Source organism: Struthio camelus, chromosome 20 (assembly GCF_040807025.1).
Source record: "Struthio camelus isolate bStrCam1 chromosome 20, bStrCam1.hap1, whole genome shotgun sequence".
Taxonomy (NCBI): Eukaryota; Metazoa; Chordata; class Aves; order Struthioniformes; family Struthionidae; genus Struthio; species Struthio camelus.
Genome location: NC_090961.1, coordinates 5,430,160 through 5,444,472, shown reverse-complemented (window position 1 = coordinate 5,444,472; position 14,313 = coordinate 5,430,160). Strand labels below are relative to the sequence as shown.

The following is a 14,313-nucleotide window of genomic DNA, read 5'->3' as shown; positions in this document are numbered from 1 at the left end:
CAGCCACAGAGGACTCGACTCATGTTGCTGGTGCCAGAGAATTTGGCTTTTTTGAGATTTCAGACATAAGTATTCTGAAATTTTTTAAAGCTGCCCTCAAGGCTGCAAAGTCAGCTTCCCATTCATCTGAACCCCCTCAAAGGTTTTGAGGAGTCAGGTGTTAAACTCTGATCATCCAAACCTAAAATAACACAATATCATTTGGGCCATTTGCATAACCAGGGTCTTCTCACCTGAATTTACTCTACAGGAACGAGGAAGAAATGTTGCATGTATGCCCCTACAGCACTCCAAATAGACCTAAACACACATGATCAAGGACAGCTACAAAGAGACAAACTCATCCACAGCAACACAGAACAGAGAGGTCATCTAAAACAAAAGGCTCCTAGAGGCCTGTGCTCTGTGAAAGAGGGCTTCCTGCTCCTTCCCAGGCACAGAGACTTTGAGGAGAAAGTTGAAGCTCCTTACAGTTCCCCAAGGAAGTCCCTTTTCAGTGTTTTCAGTGTCATCTTTACACTGAGCATTCACACTGATACACAAGGGAGATATTAAAATATATAAAGGCATCAAACTCAGCACTTCTCTGAATCACAGGAAGAAATCACACCCCTTCCTTAGGGGTAATTCACAATGTGGATTTCCACAGCCAGAGTTCCAGCTAGATGACAGAGTCCTGCAACATACCTTTCATCAAAGATCTTCTAGTGGAGAAGGACTTACCTGCTGCATTTCCTGCAGCCTGACCTGGCCAGAGCAACGTACCAGTCACCAACCTGCCCTGCCACAGCCAGGTTAAGGCAGCCACAGGTGCAGCCCTTCACCAGCAGGAAATAAGGTAGGGGGGTGGCTGCTGTGGAACAGCCTCTGGCACGAGCTGAGAGCTTCTCTCCACCAGGAAAACCCAATTTAGTAATCTCACTGCTCCTGCAGCTCATTACGTCCTTAATTGGGCTCTGAACGTGATGAAACTGCAACCTGTTTTCTGTGGCTCTAGGTGTTATTTCCAGTTGTTCTGAGTCTCTCTGTGAGCCTGCCCAGCCGTGGGGTTAGACCAGGTGATGGGAAGGTTGGTGCAGCAGCAGAGTGACTGTCCGGCTGTTTTGTGAGAACCTCGAGCAAGCTGAGTTAACAGGGGAGTGAAAACATCTGTTTCCTGGCTATAAAACACTGCTGTTGTCTCTGGGGGAAAGTGCACAACTGAGCTGCAAGCCCTGTTATTCCCTCTGCATTTGTGTTTGCTTACAGCAGGCTGTCAGGGATGTGGACAGGTGGTGCCAGTGTAGCTTTGGTGGAGAGTACTGAGTGATTTAAGACACAAATTCATCTAATAGCTTCAATATTCCAAATTGGCTACATTGTTCATACATGGTTAAGACAAATCTGCCATTCACTGAATCACAAAATCAGAAAAAGCTGTGTAAATTAAACACATGAACTTCCCTAGCTGCAGGGCTTCGTACCTTGGATCACAAAACAAAGATCTCAAGCCAACTAAAATCTTCCTTATGAAGGATAGTTTCTTACTCTGTGTATTTCACCCAGCCTAGATACAGCTTGGTTGAATTCCTGGTCTCTGGTGAAAACCAGCCATTTCAGTGATAGGACTGCAAACACTGCAGAGGAAAGTTTAAAATTGACTGTCTGTTTAAGAGATTTCAAGAAATCATCCTTATTAATTATAAGCCCTTTAAATTTTTTATTCATACTGCAATCTGGGACCCAAATCATCATTTCATGTTTTACGATAGACAAGCCAAACCAGCTTTTTTCCTAGGTCAGGACTTGCGTGGAAGGGGCTTAATGATACAGCTTTCTATAAACTCAAAGACAACTTGAGGATCTTGGTCAGCATTGACGTAAAAGGCATCTTCATAAAACTCCTCCAGTTCTTTGGCGTTTCTGTAATAGGTTTCCAGGCGCATCTCAATACTTTCTTCCTTGTCTTTAGGGTTCTGCTTGAGACGGGCTTGGATCTCCGGCGCTGGAGCTGGTCTGAATGTAGTGTGATATCTAGAGATGAGATACAAATGCCACCACTTCAGTTTGAGCTGGGGACACAGCAGCCATTGCCTAAGAAACTCCTACGTTTTTGCTTATCCTGGCTCCCTGGAAGTGCCTCATTCTAAGTTAGGGTTTCAAAATGATGACTGGAAATTTCAGGGTAAGTTATTTGATGTTCCTGCTCTCAAGAATCCCAGATACCTGAGAGCCAAGAGTTTCTCTTAAGATGACCCACAGAGATCACTGCTGGTGTTTCTGTACCTCACACAAGGTGCAAACAGAGAAAGCTCTATTCTGTGCCCAACGCTCCAGGCTCAGAAACATTTCTGTATCTGACCCAGCTCCAATCCCAAGGTAATACATGTTTTACTTGTAATCTTTGATTCCCAGTCTTGCATCTACAAAAGCCTAACCTTAACCCTTAGAGTCTGTTAAAAACCTTGGCCGTGGTTTACTGTTATGCTGATGGCGGACATGAGTCAGAAAAAAACTGCCAAATTGTGAGTGCTCTCTCTGCACTGAAGCAGTGAGTCCAAACACAGCCCTGTGTCCAGGTACCACTGAGGGACCTGTATCTTAAAATGTGTTTAAGGGTCTCAGGCACTGGGGGCTTCCCTGCAAAGATTCAAAAGGCCAGCAACAGGGATGGTATCTCCAGCGATAAATTTTGGAAAATATTTCCTTTTAGCAAGCATATAGCTGAGCGCTTCCAGCAAATAGCATAAGGGTGACTGAAGTACAAGCCTTGTTCAGCACAAACTCCAAATCACCACAACCTTGAGCTCAAAACACAGATATGATTTCCCTCTCAATAACCCACTACTAGTAGGTTTAATACTGTTAATACTAAAGGTCACTGAAGTTGACACCAATACCCTGTGCCTGTCTCTGGTTCTGGGAGGATATCGGTAGAATATAATTCTCAATATCTTTTTAGGATAGCTGAAGTTAAAAAAAGGTTAATTCACTTTGAGCTAAACTTTAGTTATTTCTGACTTCCAAAATGCCAGAATTTGGCTTGCCTGAGTTCACAGTTGTGGGTTCACTCATCTAGTGAGCAGTCTTCAGCAGGTCATAGGACCGTGTTCATCACCAGATCCCAGCAGCAGTGCTGTGGTCCAGCTCAGTCTGCCCAAACAGCTGAGACCAAGAAGTATTTTGACAATGCTTCTCTATTGTCAAAGGCTTTCAACACTTGCCAAGAACTCTTTTGCCAACAGGTATTTAAATTTGCTGCCACAGTTACATTATTTCTGATTAAATGTCTCCTGTACCCTATCACAAAAACAATTTACCCCTCTTCCTGTAAAGCCAAATTTTCTGAAACTAAGACATAGGAAAAAACCAAGGTGAGAAGCGGAGTTTCTGTCTCTGCACAGAACTGCATTGCAGCTCCAGCTGACACGACGATGTGAACACAGTGTTCATTGCACATTAGGATTATTCAGAGTGCAGCTGAAGGCCACCCTCTTCACCACCCTGTAGCCAGTGGTGCAGGTTTAACATAATGCTGAGGATTAGATGCAGCATTTAAAACAATTCAATTCACAATGAATTTGGAAAGAATAAAACCCAGACTTTGGAAGAAGAAAGTGTGCTAACTGGAGCAGATACTGAACAGGCTAATCCTAATGATAAGAAATGCAAAGATTTGTCAATGATTTGCTTCATACTGTTAATTTCTTTGGAACAACTGCATCACATTACTAAAACAAAGAAAACAGTTACAGCAAATCACTGTTGCTGTTGCAAATTAATGCTGCACCTAGAGTGAAACGTCTGAATAATCATGTTATCACTTTGGCACAAGTCCAATATTTATGGCCTTAATTTTTGAGGGATCAGTATTTGTCTTTGATTCAACAGGATGCACAGAAATATTAGAAACAGTAAAATGGTGTTTTACAATTTAAGAGTGGGGAATTATCTATTTGATACATTAATCATAAAAGTAGGCCACAAGCAAAAGTTGCAAATCCAGTGGCAAATCTACTGGGTATTTAGGAATTTAGGAAGGTATTTCACTGTGACTTGTCCCCTGAAAACAAGGGTGGAGGAGATAGTAAACCTGAAGGTCACTGATGAAACAAGGTGATGTGACTGCCAGTGAGACGAACTGCCATGAGACGACTCAGTGACTCAAACCATGTTTGCTCTACTGAGCAGGAAATGCATTAATGTCTCTCAGTACACAGAAACAGGAGCTGGGGGAAGTAAAATGCAGCAAGATTTCCTCTTCTCCAGCTGGAAAGCCTTCAAAATTCCTATGGGAATGGGTGAAAACCAGCTGCACTTAGGCTAGGTTTCTGACATATTCCCTCAGCATTATTTTACCAACCAGTTTAGTTACCATTAATATGTTAAGAACCGAGCTACTGCTACTGTAGATTGCAGTCTCAGGGATTTTTAAATGCTCTACTCTGAGGCCAGGTCCTTGCTGCAGCAGGTAGGTAGGTTGGTACTTGGGAAGCTATGAAATTTTAACCTTTCTCTTAAAGAATCCCTAAGCAAGAGTACAATCTTCCTGAGTTTCTTTAGATTTCTGTGAAGTCTATCTGACACTTTCATCTCACTGACAGACTTAAAAATTGTCAAACACGAGACATCAATGCTAACCTTTCCCCAGTGACTGGATCAATCCTCCGCTGAGACAGACGTTCCATGATGGACTCATAGGGGAGACTGAAGAAAAATACCCTGTGGAGAACATAATAATTAACAGCATTAACATCCTGAGAACAGCACTTGTGACCTTCTGAGCATGAGTTAATCCCTACCCTAAAGGAAGGGCCCACACAAACATGGAAATGACAGTACCACTCAAGATTGCCAATCATGCAAGATCAGCATATGCACGGCACCTCTGCTCTCTGCTTCTTCTCCTCTCATCTTATTTAGCCTCCAAGCTCACTGAGGCAGGAGGTCTTTGATATGTAATATGTTCAGTGCTAGGCACACTGACACACAATGCAGTGTGGACACCAGTGACTGAGCTGCACTTGGAGCCAGTATCAGTGAAAGTGTGTCATATTTCACTTACAATCCAGCAGTTATCTCTCAGCTTTCCCTGGATTCAGCTGCTCAGTCAAACGAGCAAATCCAATCACAATGACTTGCTGCAAAAGGTAAACAGAAAATTGCTGCTGTCCCTGCCAAGGACAGAAAAAAAAGCTTGCCTGCCAATATTATGCATTCCTCCCTCATGGCAGTACTACATGACTTAGTGCCCGTAAAAGGAGTTTCCCTTTTGCTGTTTTAGCCCACTTTCACTTCTTTCACTCTTGCCTCCCCACACGGTCCTGAAGTGTGAGTCCTCCTATCTCCTACTCCTCTCATGCATCCTTTAAAGCAGAGTGAGTAATAAGAGTTAATTCGTTCCACATTATGATGCTGACAATTCCCTGTCCCTTCCATCAGCATTAATCTGCAGAGACCAGCACTAGGACACAGAAGGCAGTTCAGTACGCAAAACCACTCGACAATTAGCCTTTCTCTTGAGACTGCTAAGAAAGGAAACATTAATGCTTGGTCTTAAGATTAATAGCTGCAGTTCCTACTGAGTTTGAACAAGACATTGCTGGTCTGCATCTTAAAAAGTCAGTGTCAACAGTGTAGGTTCATGTTATGGACAGCTTTTCATCAGAGAACGGAGTGCACCTTGCTAACTCATTTCACACAATTTACACAAGAGCCATGATTTGAATCAAGGAAGCGAAACCAGAAAATATCTATTGCTATCAACTCCAGTCACATTATACTGTTGTATAAACTATCGGGCCCACCCCAGAGTGGCCCTTCCTTGTCAGTTCATTATTACCATTCTGTTAATTTTATATTCTAGTTCAAAACTCTTCAGCAGCAAATTCTTACCACGCTGCTGGGGATCAGTGACACGAGTCCGTGGGCTGGGGAGCGTCCCGCAGTCATTGGAGAAACCACTGCAATGCCAGAGCAAAGCAGGGCTGGACAGGGATCACCTTTAACAATTCTTTCAAAGCAAAACAAGGAACAAGGCTTCCTTTGAAAACTTAGGGAAATAAACTTTTACCAACCAAATGGTTCCTGAAGGCTGGAAATGCACCTTTCTTTATAATACACCTTCCCTGCTGCTGCCTTAAAGGCCAGACTTCCTCTTTTCACTTTTGTCTGCCTCTCAGAAAAGATACCGTATGCTTTAGACATTCACCAAAGGAACATTTTATACCAACTGGGTGGGATCAGACCAGATGAAAGGCTGAGCTTTACCTTGGCATGCACATAACAGATTACTAGAATCCTTTGTAGGATTTAAAGTTATGAAAATCATTTCTCTTTTCAAATGTTTACAGATAACGACTTCTATTCATATTGTGGTAACAAAATAACAGCCAGGAATAAAACATTCAAGATCTCAGAGGTTCCAAAGACAGGAAAAGAATAACAGTTTCAGCACTCTTTTATCCCTTACACCCTTAACATTTTGTTTTTCTTTGTTTCTGTTGCCCAACAACGGCACAAAACCGTGATTGTCAGAACAGGTAACATCTGATGATATGTCTCAAGATGAATATTCTAGTAGAGAGGAACAACATTTATACAGTCATGATAATTGATACGGCTTCCTATTATATTCTAAAATAAACAAAAACACTAAAGGATTATAACCTGGCACATCAAGAAAGCTTGTCGTAATTCATAGTTACTAGCTCAAAAAGTATTACGGTATTTGAAACAGAAGAGCCTAAAAAACTCCACTTAAAAAGCTGCCAACAAAATGAACTCTGAAAGCCCTGTCTGAGATTCCCTTCTTTTTTACACAAGATGCTTCTTATTAGCCAGTCTAGTGTCACCATTAAAGAAAAGTGTAGGGGGAAGATGCGGGAGAGTATAGACATTTCTGCTAATATGGATTTTTTTCCTCCCTATGCATTGCATAACAGCACAGACAGAATATACAGTATAACAGCACAAACACCTAATCTTATGGTCCTTCCAGTGGAAGGTGTGATGCCTTGCCCTGCCATACTGTACATCTCCTACAGATAAGAGAAAATATCACTCCCTAGGGCTGTCAATTTAAAATTGTTCAGAAGCAGGGAAAAAAGATAAAGGGGAAAAACACACACAGAACTACTGGCTAGACTTAAAATACTTCCAATTAGAAAGCTTTATTATCATTTTGAAGGAGACACATACAACGCACAGTCTATTATGCGACCCCAGGGGGCTTACTGACGGGAGAAAAGCCTATTTACATGCCCGCAGCCTTGGGTATACAATACATCTCCTTCAGTTCCTCAAGGTGCTCCTGAGCAACATCTTGCCCCGTGTCCCTTTCCCAGGCTGCTATAACGATGATCACGTAATGAACACAACCCTCCAATCGTCCAGGTGACATCGCCGTCAGATTTCTCCTTGAAATCCTCATAAGATGCAGGGCGGTATCCACAGCCTCGGTCCAGCGTTTGGAGCAGCAGCTGGACCAGCTCCCAGTAAGTACTGGATTCAAGTAGTGCCTGGCCCCTTTCACATACAGAGTGTAGTATTTTTCATATAAATGCACCCTCCATAAAGCTTGCTTTAGGAATCAGCCAGGCTTTGTACGTTGTAATGTGTCACAACTTCTATCAAGGGGAAATATGAAACAGATGTCATTAGAACTGGTAGACAGGGAGGCAAGGAAACACAGCCTCATATCAAAGCATACTACGTTATACCGCTAGATTAGCATCCAGCACAGCTTCTCTTTCAGAGCTGGCAAGCTGTTAGTCTAGCTCTGCAACAGGTGAACGACGTCAATCAGTAGGACTGCCAGGCACACAACTGGGGAGGACTGGTCAGAGCTGTACGGACAATCTCGCATTCCTGCATCACAGGCTCAACTCCTACCCAGGGACATCCAAAAATCATTAGCATCTAGTTACAGTTTGGTGTTTTGTGGGTATAACCTGGTAGAGTCTCTCAGCTGAGGCCTCTGAGGACAAGTGTCCCCATAACTACCATGGAGTGGCAACAGGGCTGCTAGATGCAGGACCGAAGCCAAGTGATTTGCGAGCAAAGCTCTGCTCCCTCTCCTTTGTTCTTGCTCCCAGGAGAGAGAGGTGAGAGAAGGTCTGGTCCTGTCAGCTAGATTTCACAAATAATAAAACTATGAACACACATGTTAAAAGGAAAAAAAACAACAAACAAACTTGTGTCAGAATCCTGCCTCTTTTCCTCTGTACTTTACATCACTGAGCTCATCTATTACAGCCTTTAGACACATTAGAGAGATCCAGTGAAGTAATAATATCGATGACACCTTCATTGTGTACCTACTCAAAGGCCCTGTTCTGAAAACTAGCCCACCTTTGGGTGCCAATGAAATATATAGGGCCCCCACCAGCTGGAATACAATGCTGTTTTGCTACCAGCCAGCTGGTATTCCCACAGGCTATTCCAACCACTTCTGGCACTGGACTATTTGGACAATGTCTTCTAACACCTTAGAGCTCATCAGGCCATTCTGATGGCTTTCCTTCGCAAAGGGAGAGGGGACAGGCAAAAATATGGGTGGTAGAAGTTTTATTTCAAGCCTGACTGATTGGGGCAGAGGCTGTTTTTAAGAAATGTGCAACAGCCATGTGGTTGGTGAAGGAAGTTTTTTGCTCTTGCGCAATAGCATTTATCTAATCCTGATCAGTGCATTTGTTCTGGATGGCAAACCACAGAATCACAGAATCGTTTAGGTTGGAAGGGACCTCTGGAGATCATCTAGTCCAACCTCCCTGCTCAAGCAGGGTCACCTAGAGCATATTTCCCACCTAGTTAATCCAAGTTATTTATGACTGACAGTGCTGGGGGTTGTCCTGATGATAACTTTTTTGGGTGGCGGTTTTCCTGCTTTGCAGGCATAATATTGAGTCAAAGCATCTACAATGGAAAAATCAGGAATGTTGCCATAACAAACTACATGTTGTGTGCTTGAATTCTGATATGACTCAGCTAGGGATCAAGGGAAGCTTCTCCTCCCCAGACAGGTATTGACCTTCCAGGATGGCCGCACTGCCTCACCAGCTGGCTTCACGTCTCAAGAGAAGCAAAGCTCTGCCTGTAGGCCATGGCCTTCCACAGCTTTTGGTCCTGTAACTTAAATACAGCTGTTTTACAAGGCTGACCTGGATGAATGGTCTGGATGTTGACTGTTCTAGACCTGAGCTATTTACTTAGGTGAGACTCTCGTCCTTGTTACTGCACGTTAACTGGAGTTCCTCGACTGACATTAGCAGAATGGAGACCAAAGCCAAGCCCTTTTTTGGAATTATTGTCTGTAAAAGTCGACCCACACCATTAAATCCAATTGTATTCATACTTTGTCTTCATTTAACGATGAAAACAGAATACAACATTATATCCAACGCAAAATCCTGACTTCCTAGCTGGCTTCTAAAAACAGGCTAGGACCACTAACAGATACTACTGATGTGCTTGTGGCTACACTGGGCCTAGACCAAGTTTTTCAATAAAGTTAAGATGCTTGAATTAAAAAAATACAGGACCACTTTTACTGCAGCATTAAAACTTTTAAGTTGAAACTGCAACTTTAAAAATAGTAGGCTATTAATCTTTTCCTTATTTTCTTGAATCCTATATATCTTCTCCCCCATAGGCAGGTACCAGCTGCCATATTCCCATTTTTCACGCTCTGCACTCCATAAAAGAAGAGGCCCCTGCTGGCCAATTCTTGTTTAAAATTGTGCATAATTGATAGTGGCAAATCTACCCCAGCTGTGTCTAAAACCTCTCCAGGGGCAAGAAAAACACTCTCTGTGACTGTCATTAACTACTAAATTAGCAAGTGCTCCTGGCAGTTTACAACGTACCACATCAGTCTGCTTCAAAAAAGAATGTGAAGATCAGATTCCTGTCTGATCTCCAAGTTACAGCAAACTTTACTGTCAGAACTTTGACAGAACCCGAGTGAAATCAGAGCGAAAGAGAAAGGGAAAGAGATTGAGAGAGAGAGTGAAAGAGGGAAGGAAGGAGAGGAAGGGACCCAAACTTACCCTCTTTTCCTGGCAGACAAATAGAAAATGTCAAATCAAGTCTGGAAAATGGAGCCTTTGATAAGACACAATACATTTTGCACAATATGGAGATATCAATACGTTATCTGATGCTATGGCACAATTCCCCTGGGAAAATAACTCTCCTGGAGGACTTAGTTCTGGCAATGCAATGCCTACAATGTTTGTAACTGAGATATAAAGCTGAAAACCAGATGAGGCTGTTAAAGCGTATGGATGCTGTAACTCTCTGAAAAGCTTCCACAGGTAAAATCCTTATGTGATCATTGGCACAAACGAAAACTCCTCACTTGGCTCATAAAACAAAGCCAAAGCAGGCAGAGAAGAAAATAACTCAGCTCTCGCAAAATGATGAAAAGCCTTGGGGGCATTACGGACTGAACCAGCAGAGAGACAAGCGCCGTCTCTAGCAATCCTCCTGGACTTGGTTAAATTGCAAGACCCATTGCTAAAACTGACCCCATTTTTTGGTTTTAAAAATTACAAGAAATGTCTAAAACTGTACAAATATATGATCTGCTGGATCACACAAGGACAATAAACTAGGCAGACTTGGCCAAAATACAAGAAAAAGTCTGCACTGCAAGTTCTTTTTCTCAAGTGGCACCCTTGACTTATCACAGCAATATGGCATACCAAGTTACTGGTTCAAGCTGAAAGGTACAAGGAAGTTCAGCTTTGAATACAGGTGACTACTCCCACTTAAAACCCAGATCATCTTATCTTACTGATTTTTTTATTTCAAGGTATCTGACTTGCATTAATCAGTTCCTCTAAGGAACATTCCCTTTCTTGCAGTATAGCCACACCTTGAACGTGAAACTTTGGCTAAGCCTCTTTTCAAGAATCAGGGGCCCAGCCACAGGATCCTGACCACGTTATATTTCCACAATTACATTCAGCATCCCAAATCTCCTCTTCAAAAATAAATGGATTACATAGCTCCCATTTACCTTTCTCCATTTTATTTAGGTTTCTCTCAATGCAGCTATGAACCAGGTATTTTGCCCAAAGGTACGCAGACTAGAAACGTTCTTCGGAGGCTGCACCACTACCTGGACATGGATCTTTGTTTCCTTCCTACTCTAAATACTGACTCTGCATCTCACTGTAGTGGATGAAATGATCCCTAGCTCCTATCTATGGAAGGGGCTGTTGGGAGGCTTAATTCACCAATGTCTTTGAAGTTCTGGGATATCTTTTGATGAAAGATGCTTGGTTTGATTTTGGGAAGTAATTTCACCCTCAAGCTTTTGACCATAAGGGAAAATACATTGCATAAAGTCTAAAACACAGGTTAATTGGCACACGTGTTTTGCTCATTAAGCTCCCATTACAACTCATTTGACGACAAGCTACTTCCAGACACTGGATCCTTCTTTTCAAATGGCTGCATTTCTGTCAAATAACTACAAAAGGCAGCTAAGTGGGACACTATTCCCAGTACGCAGCTTCTGGCCAGGAAAGCAAGATGAACAACGTCCTCCATAGCTGCAGACGTTCCCTTCGCCAGCAGTGCAGAGTATTGACTCCGGTAGGTGTTTTCCATCCTCCAGTTGGACGTGCTCAGCCTCCGACAGCCCAGCCAAGGTGACAGGATCCCTCCCGCATCCCACCCCACCAGTCTGGCAGCTCAGCAGCATCTGAGCGGGCACCACAGCAGCTTATGCCCTGGGAACAGGCGCCGCCTTGCTGGGCAGCCCTGTCTGCCTATTTTGCAGAACAACGGGCTGGATCTCGAGCTGGGATAAAGCAAAGCAGCTCCACCGGCACCAGGCGGATTTACACCAGCTAGGAACCCCAGGCCTGTTGGCAGCGAGAGCCATTCCACGCCACAGCGACAGCGGTCTGAAGAACTAGCTGCTGTGCAAACGTTACATAAGTGCAGTGAAAAGCACACATCTACAGAGCAAACGTTTTCATTGTAGGGGCTTCAATGCATTTTTAAAGCTTCTTTTGAGAAGGGAATGTTAACTCTTTCCCTACCTAATGAGCGGCCTGGATGCCTTAGTACCTCCATTCAAAACTGCTTTACATTTCTCCCCTCATTTTTATTCTTTGCCTCCTTCCTACTCTCAGCTGTTATTCCAGCATTTTTGCATTCCCCCTGGAGTTCGTTCGAGCGGTGCTTTATGAATCACAGAATAAGATGGCAGCAGGCACTGCTTTAGAGTAATGTGGCTGGCACAGTTTCCACTATCTGTAAGGTTAATCAAACTCAGTGTCAGTAATCGAAAGCCTCTGCAACCCTAGAGGCCCGAGGTCAGGAACCTAAACCCACTTCCCCAAATGCAGTCGTGCTTCCTCACATGCTTGCAACTCTCCCCTACAATAATTAGATTCTGCAAAGCAAATTTTGAGCGGCGCAAGAACTACAGGCTTAAGCACTAGCAAACTCATATCAGAACTGATGTCTTTGCTACCTGTCTGCAGCTTTTCTCTAGTACCTGCTGCTCCTAACAAGGAAAGCTATACTTTTCTCCCTTTTGAATAAACTGAATCAAATTTATAGTAAATGATGTTTAATCTTAATAGCTATTATGAAATACTACATTCAGCTCCCCCCCCCAACCCTATCATTTAAACACTAACTTTTGTTGTTGGTAGGATATTTGTTATATAAGATAAAATAAAGAACTGACACCTAAAAGTGTATGATTTGGGGGCAAGGGGAGGGAATAAAAGAATGGGTTACAATGTGCCATTTTAGATATGTGTCAAAGGAAACCAATTTCATAATAGGGAATAAAAATTCCCTGTTTAAATACTGTCAAATAAATCCTCAAATGTAATAGGGTTCACTTCTGGGGAAAAGAAAACTAAATCTGATTAAATATTAATGTGGCATAGTATTAATTAAGAGAGAAAAAAGTCCATCAAGAGAACCCCAATATGTTTACTGTGTCCCCAGGAAGCTGGAAAATTTCACAATCAAGTGTGTAAATGTTCTAAAAAAGGGTCCTGAATATTTTATGAATATTTGTCATAAAACAGAAATAATAACCACTGTGCAGAGCTATTAGAATTAATATTTATGCTGCCCGCCATGAAATATTCATGGGGACAGAGAAAGGGGGGCCCGTAAGACAAGAATTAATTTACATTGGGCTTGGTTTACCCGCTGGCTTGATGTTTAAAGACGGGTTGACAAGCCTCCGTATGAATCCGTCAGTCACTTGCAGCAGTAGGTGGGGTGAAGGCAGGGGGAGGCAGGGGGAAACGGGTCCAGGCTGCTGACAGCTCACAGATTGAGTTTCTGACAGCCCTTAAAAAAACCTAAACGGCCCCCCACCTTTTTTTCCTTCTTCCATTGCCCAAGGCGCTCTGTACTGCCACCGTTCATCCGATCTCCCCTTCCATCTGCTGAAATTAAGGAATTAATGAGCGCTATACACTTTACAGCGGGCCCCAGGAATGTTTACTGGTGATTAAATTATAATGCAGCCAAGCTGTATAATTCATGAACCAATTAAAGGAAGTGTTAGTTGATTTGATGGGATGAGGACGTACAAAAAGCATTTAACTAATAGGGAACCGTGGGCTGCCGGTCGCTTTGGCTTTCTCGGATTACGCGGCTAATTGCTCTGCTTTATAAGGCTGTCACAGATAGCCATACATATTTCATTGTTCTCAAATACTTCAATTGTTTGCTTTCGTGTTGCTGCTGTAATATGTAGAAGCCCAGCCAAACTTCAGTGTAGTTAAAGCGCTACTCTGCAAAAGCAGGTTGCTTTGGGAGGAGGGAGGAATGAGAGGGGCAGAAGGAAGAGGCTGGCTGACAAAGGAGTAACTTAAAACCTCAGAGTTAAATGTCACTCAGCAATTACATGATTAAAAGGTGCAACATATGATAGTCTTTTGTTTTACAACTTTTTGGACACTAATATTCTATGCTGACTTCAGTGCAGAGAAAATATTGGTAAACTAAACTTCATTTATTATTTTTCAATACTGGGGAGCAAAAGAAGGGGGAAATGGGAAGTATCCTTTAAAAAAATCCAGCAGGGAGGAGCTAGATTGCAGTGGTTATCAAGAGCAATACATTGTGTTTTAACTTACATGGCTCCATATTCTAAAACATGAGAGATGAAGGAGGCTGATCTCCCATCAGGGAGAATGCTCAGTGTCTAATTCAGAGAGCTGCGGAGTCACACTAGCTGTTCAGACCAACAGCTCCAGGTTATTACACAAGCAAGGGCGAGATTTACCATTTCTGCCAGTTTACAAAGCATGCCCCCGTGGCTGACGAGCCACAGGATTTGAT

At 42.9% G+C, this 14,313-nt stretch overlaps 1 protein-coding gene across 3 annotated transcripts in view; it reads right to left on the bottom strand.

Annotated features, from left to right (window-relative positions):
• Positions 1–1,324: 1,324 nt before the first annotated feature.
• The window catches only part of AK8 (adenylate kinase 8), an 82,770-nt gene continuing 69,781 nt past the window's right edge, over positions 1,325–14,313 (bottom strand). For 2 of the 3 annotated variants that reach the window (XM_068915005.1, XM_068915007.1), the window contains exons 12-13: positions 4,621–4,701; positions 1,330–2,013 (exon numbers count right to left, since the gene is read on the bottom strand). In XM_068915005.1, coding sequence (XP_068771106.1) covers positions 1,779–2,013; positions 4,621–4,701 — 316 coding nt within the window. In that variant the 3' untranslated portion in view covers positions 1,330–1,778. Of the gene's footprint in view, positions 2,014–4,620; positions 4,702–14,313 lie in introns of all 3 variants that reach the window. The other variant, XM_068915006.1, reaches the window with a different exon arrangement.